Raw genomic sequence first — 6,503 nt, forward strand, 5'->3', positions numbered from 1 at the left:
TGCCAGGCTGTCACCATGAATGTCAAATATCATTGAGTGGTAACTGACTCATTTAAGCAATTTCTGGGACTCAGTTTAGGTGTTTGTTCCCCCATCCTAAAATAGTGTTTCCAAAACCAGTGGCGAATCCCAGTCAGAACGTGTTTCCACACTGACATCTGCCCAATTTTCTTGGTGGGACACACGAAGGCTCTGTGTTTTTAAGCCAACTGGGGAAATGACTGGAAAAGAATTTCCTCTCAGGGAAAGTTTCCTTAGGCTCCTAGAAAGCAGGGCAGGTCTTCTCTTGAATAACTGTTGACTCTGCTTGCAATGTTGGAATAAAATCACCTTCATCTTGTCCAGTGGTGAGACATGGCCTTGGGAGAATGGTGACATGTTTGGAGGACAGGACATAGAGGATCATGCTCCCTTGTGTCTCTTGTCATCTCCATGGGCAGACCCCACAGAGCACTTTAGGAAGCATGGATGTTTCCATTCTCTGCAGTCTCCCTGACATCTTGGTTCCTGTTTCAATGCTTATGGGAACTTGCAGAAGTTCAGTAGGTTCTCTGTCCCTATAAGAGCAGGAAGGTTGGATGGATGCATGGATGGATGGATGGATGGATGGATGGATGGATGGATGAATGGATGAATGGATGGATGATTATGGATGGATGGATGGATGGATGGATGGATGGATGGATGAATGGATGAATGGATGGATGATTGGATGGATGGATGGGTGGATGGATGGGTGGATGGATGGGTGGATGGATGGATGGATGGGAAGAGAACCCAGTCGGCCCTTAGTCCCTGGGGTGTGGTGGTGCTTCTCGCTTTCATGCGCACAGAAGAAACCAAAAGTACTTTTGAGCCTAAGTGGCCAGAAACCTACAGAACATGGCTTTTCCCATTCCCATCTTGTTGGCTGCTCTGGGCCCAGCACTGGGAAAAGCCAAGTTAAAGGCCATTTTGAAAGGCCTAACTGATCATCTTTAAAGGAATTTTCTCAACTTTGTTAACATTAAGCCCAGGGGAAAAGGAGTCATGTAGTTTTTTTAAAATTCATGGATGATGAAAGATGCTATCTTGAACAATAACCTCATTTCGTGTATGGGAAAACCATGAACGCCTGCTCAATTGCAGATCCCTGATGACCAGGGAGGCAGAACCTGTATCTCACTGATTCTAATTCCTGGATGGCTCACCAGGTGTTTAGGACTCTGAGCCAAAGGAAGCCAGACCTGAGCTTGATACCTCCAGCTGGGTTTTTGTTTTGTTTTGTTTTGTTTTTTTCCTCTTGATTCAGTTGAAAAATCCTCTGAATCACTTTCAAAAATGCCAGTTCTGGGATCCACTTCAGATGCTGACAGCATTGGTTCTGGTGCTGCCGAGCAGATTTTTTAAGCTCCAAGGAAAGTCTGGTGTGTAAACAGGGCTGTGAACTGTGTTCTTTAATCTCACTGCTTTGCTGCAGCAGAGAACTGTTGGTGTCTGGTGGGTTTTTGCCTTCCTCTTGGATATAGGCTCAAGGCTTTGGGTCAACAGGAAAATAGAGAAAGACCTCCAGCTCACCCCTGGAAATAAGCTGTCCACTCCCCACCTTGAAAAGACACAGAGAAGGACAAGGTTTGGAGATCAAGTTAAATGTCCAATTTATTTTTATAACTTGAAACCAGAACAAACTTGGCTTTGAACAAGCGTACAAATGAAATGGCAGACACATGCTGAACTCAACATTGTGACATTAAGGGAAAAAAGAGGCCCCAAATCTTGTACAGAGAATAAAAGGAACAATAAATATTTTACTAAGCCATATTGAAATGACCTCCTGTCATCTCAACATTTTATCCATAATTAAAAAAAAAGTGCCCATTTCTTAAACAGAGCACAAATACCAAGCAATAATAAATAGTTCCAAACTTGTAGTAAAAGACAAAACCTCCAAGTAAACAACAAAAGCTCATACAATAAGTAATAGAAAAGGTAATAAAAATATTTTGCCTTGCCGGTACAAATGCAAACAACTGAAATCAATGTAACTTTGCTTTGCAGGGCTGAGATACAAAGAGCACCAAATCACAGATTTGCCTGTGTTCGACACAACTTCCGGCTGATGGACAGGCCAGGATGCAGGGCTGATTTCCTTACTTTTCACATTTTGCTTAGAGTAATTCAGTCTCCTCTCCCCTTGGCAGACTCTCCAATGGCAGGTGGCAGTTTCCAATGGGGGGTAACTTTGGGCAAAATTGTGGCAGTGTGGAACCCAGCCTGAGGTTGGCTGGATCACCCAGGCCCAAGCCCTCTCTCCGTGTCACCTGCTTTGGGGTGTATTATTATTATTATCATTTTAACAGACGGAGAAGCAAAATTCTCCTCTCTGTGGTCCACAGAGACACACAATCCCTGTGCTCTAGGATGGCTTAGTCCTGGCATTCTGGTGATTTTATGTGAGGGAAGGCCACAGGACATCACCACTGGGGCTCTGCAGCAGCTAACAGAGAAGAGGTTAGGGGCAGGAAGGCAGCCCAGGCACCCAGGCTGAGCAAGCAGGGAACTAAAACTCCACTTTCTTGCTCACTCCCCTGCCCCTATCTTTTAACCTTGCAAAGGGGAGTGGGGGAAAAACAGCGCCAACAGAAAAGCTCCCAGAAGAACGATTTCTGCATTTGGTAAAGAATTGCCTAGAAGGATGCTTGGTTATACTTCCATAACCTGAAATAATGGATTCTTACATTTCCTGAAATTAAAAAAATGGCTTCCTGATATAGGTATTTGTTAAAAATGTATTATTCCCTCATCCAAAAGACCACCACTTTTGTTATCTTAAAGCTACTTAGCTTTACAAAAAAAATAAAATAAAAAAGAGGGGCAGAGTCGGGAAAGACAGAGAGAGAGAATGAACAGAAGTTAAATAAAAATGAAATGAACAGATACAAGACAGACGGAGGCTGGAGGATGGAGGGGAACGCAGAGGGAGGAGAGAGATGGAAAGGCACCGAATTCATGCATCCCAGGCTCTCAGCATTCTGAACTGACGGAATGTAGGTTTCGGAGAGAAAAGCAGCAAACCAGGGAAGAAAAACAGGCCAACGTCTCCATGAACAGAAGGTCCTGGTGGCGAGGGTCTCCCTTCTCACACCCGCCCGCACCGGCCCCTGGACCTGGCTGGCTGGCTCAAGGTTGTTTCCTGTATTCTCAAGGACGACAGCAGGGTGTTTACACTTCTTTCTGCCCGCAGGCTGGCAGAGGTGGTGCTGACCACCACAGAGGCAACAGCAGAGAAGGAAGGGGACCTCTTATGTCTCTCCTGGACACCTGCGGTCTCACAGATGGCCTCTGAGAGGAAGGGAGGACACTGTGGAATGTGACCAACATCTTAACACAAACCGATTTTTCCACTCAAGACAGAGTATTTCCCATCCCGTCTGCTGTGGCCACACCAAGGTGCCCTGGGGCAAAGTTGGGGAGTTGAGCTCAAGCTCATCTCCAACCCTTCTTTGTGTAGGCCAATTCCGACAAAAATATATACAACTAAAACAATCTGCAAACCAAAGCACTGAACTACTTCTTTCTGTCTCTTTTTCTCAAAGGTTGTCAAACAACCCCCCCCTTTTTTTTTCTGCTGTACAATAGGACTTAACATACAAATTTTTTTGCAATATTTTATCCTGCCAAATTAAAAAAATATATTATGGCAGCCTGTTTGTTTTTGTTTTTTTTTCTTTTTATTTCCAAATTCACTAACAAAAAGGTACATTAAATCCCTTTAAAAGGACAAGCTTACAGTTAAAAAATTACAAGCTCCAGTAAAAATACAGCAAGTGCCTACATCATACGAACCAACCAATATATCCATTCCAGAGAGAGGTGGGGAGAGAAAAATAAGTACAGGTCAGAAATGTGATTTTTTTTCTGCAAAGCAATAACAATATTAAGCACTTTTTTCTACATACTTTTTCTACATGGTGTAGCAATCCCCTTTTAAACCCCAAATACAAGTTTCTATACATTTTTTTTTCGAAATAAAAATTCAACACCCAAGGCAGAAAAAAATTTACTAAAACTCCGACTTTACAGTTACTGTGACAAGAACAAATTGATAGACCCACCATTTAAATTTTACTGCAACATTTTCAAGGAAAAAAAAGTTTTTTTTTAAAAAAAAAAAAAAAAAAAGATCGTTCCAACACACATACACACGATTTTTTTTTACCCTTGTAAGTATCCAATACTGTAAACGTATTTTTAAGACAGAGTGCACTAAATTTAACTTTAGAAAAAATTAGCCGCTGCTCCTGAATTGTTTTTTTTAATCCAACGATATCAACTTGTGTCACTTGAGTTTTAATTCAGCAGTAAATCACCTCCAGTCCAATATCTAAGCAGCACTGTCCCAAAAACAAAAGGAGCTGAAGATACTTCAGCTAATGGGTGTCCACGGTTGTGCTGGGTTTAATTCTTCCTTTGATTGGGTCTTACGGCATTTCATGTCCTCTATCTTCAACCAGAATTTTTTTTAATTAAAGTAAATGTGGCTTTGTTTGTTTCTAAAGAATGTACTTTTCTTGTTTTACTTTTTTTTAAAAAGTCTTTTCATTTCAAAAAAAAAAGTTTTGCATTTGTCTCAAGAGACTCAAATAGGAAGATCAGTTTTCAAGGCACTCACATCAAATTGAATGGCAGTAGAAAAACTGTCCAATAAATTACTATTTTATTTTGTTCTTTATAGTGCCAGTATTGTGAATGCCACGCTTAGCAACACTGACACTCAATCTCAGCTGTCCCTTAGGGTTTAACCCACCTCTGGGCCAAAGAGCAGATGCTGCAATTTCTTGTTTAGAAGCCATTTAATTTAAATGCAAACAAAAGCTTTAAAGTGCGGGTCAACAGAATTCAAATGTCTAATCCTAACAGTCCAATGTTTAGTACCTTCCAACCTAATCAGAGGGAAAAAAAATGGGAAATAGCGCTGGGCACCCCTGGATGGAACTCTCTCCCCTGCTTCTCCAGGAGAAGGGGGCAGAAACTTGAAAGTTTTCCCCCGTCTATACAAGGTCACCAGTGTGCATCAAACGAGAGGACACCAACTTCCCAATGTACCATCAAGGTGTCTGCCTGCTTGAGAAATAAATGGCCAACGACCACTTGTAGCAACATACACTTAGGAATTATAGCATGGGGTGAGAAAAAGGGAGAAGTCGTCAAATCAGAAGCCAGGGAGAACACCAGGGGACGCTTCCTTTCTGTGTCACGGCAGGCCACCACCATCCACCCAATAAGAAGTACCCTAGGCCCTTTTAATGCAGCCAAATTGACAGCACAGGGCAGAGCTGGCATGGGGGCATCAGCATGCCAGGAAATACCAGCATGTGCCGGTAACACACACCTGCGGGCCTCTTCCCAGAGCAGCCTCCACCCGTGCTTGGTCTGTGCGCTGCCTCCCCCGCCGGCCCCACTACAGGCTTCCCTTATCACAACTCGACAGTTGAAACCAACACAGAAAAGGCCTCTGTGACGTGTCATCAGTGCTACATCTCCATTCCAATTCTGAAACAAAGTGCTATGATTTTAAAGATTGTTATCCGCTGTACATCCACACACACACCCCTCAAAAAAATTCATGCCACATTTTATTTTAGGACCAAAAAACAAAACAAAACAAAAACCCAAAAAAGGGGAAAAAATGAAAAAGTAAACAACTTTAAAAGTCATGTAAGTGTTGGCTTCTTCACAAGAAATTACACATGCTTAGCTTAAATTTTTAAAAAGCAGCGCCCTCCCCCCCAAAAAAATTATAATTTAAAAGATACGCCTCCCATCTACATTGCTTGCGAGTCATTGCTCAGACTACTGTGTTCGGGGGTAAAAATGAAGAAGGGATGGATACCCAACAAAATCTTTTAAAGGAACTTTAACAGAAAGAATAATAATAAAAAGTACCTGCACATGCCAAAAAAAAATTACAAAACCCAATAAATACAGAAATTATTGCACAGTTAAAAGGCTCCACAATTTTTACTGCCTTAATCAACCCTCGGGTTTCCGTAGGACTTCGCAGACACAGGCTAGGTTGGGGTGCCGCCTCCCGTGGCCCCGGGCGCTCAGTGGCGGTGACGGTGACGGAGGCAGTCAGGTAGGCGTACTGCGGGAGGGCGGCGCGGACAGGTGCCCAAGCTCGCGCGCTTAGCTCCTCTCCGCCTGCTCGATTTTGACGTCGTTAGTTAGCAAGTGCTCGCCGTGCCACTTTTTCATGTGTTTCTCCAGGGTGCTGTAGACGCTGAAGGGCATCTGGCAGATGTCGCAGCGGTACACCTCCTTGCCGATCTGCCCGTGCGTCTTCATGTGGCGCGTGAGCTTGCTGCTCTGCGCGCACGCGTAGTTGCACAGCTCGCACTTGTAAGGCCGCTCGCCGGTGTGGCTCCGCCGGTGCACCGTCAGGTTGCTGCAGTTCTTGAACACCTTGCCGCAGTACTCGCACGTGTCGCTGCGCCGGCCCTCCTTGGAGCTCGGCCGGCCGG

At 43.8% G+C, this 6,503-nt stretch overlaps 1 protein-coding gene across 1 annotated transcript in view; it reads right to left on the minus strand.

The window, feature by feature from the left end:
- Nucleotides 1-6,168: 6,168 nt before the first annotated feature.
- Nucleotides 6,169-6,503, minus strand: part of Bcl11b (BAF chromatin remodeling complex subunit BCL11B) — a 79,586-nt gene continuing 79,251 nt past the window's right edge. The window contains exon 5 of the mRNA XM_010609235.1: nt 6,169-6,490. Within this exon, the coding sequence (XP_010607537.1) occupies nt 6,169-6,490 (322 nt within the window). The remainder of the gene's footprint in view (nt 6,491-6,503) is intronic.

This window comes from Fukomys damarensis, unplaced genomic scaffold (assembly GCF_012274545.1).
Source record: "Fukomys damarensis isolate Sample0158 unplaced genomic scaffold, DMR_v1.0_HiC HiC_scaffold_21, whole genome shotgun sequence".
Lineage (NCBI taxonomy): Eukaryota > Metazoa > Chordata > Mammalia > Rodentia > Bathyergidae > Fukomys > Fukomys damarensis.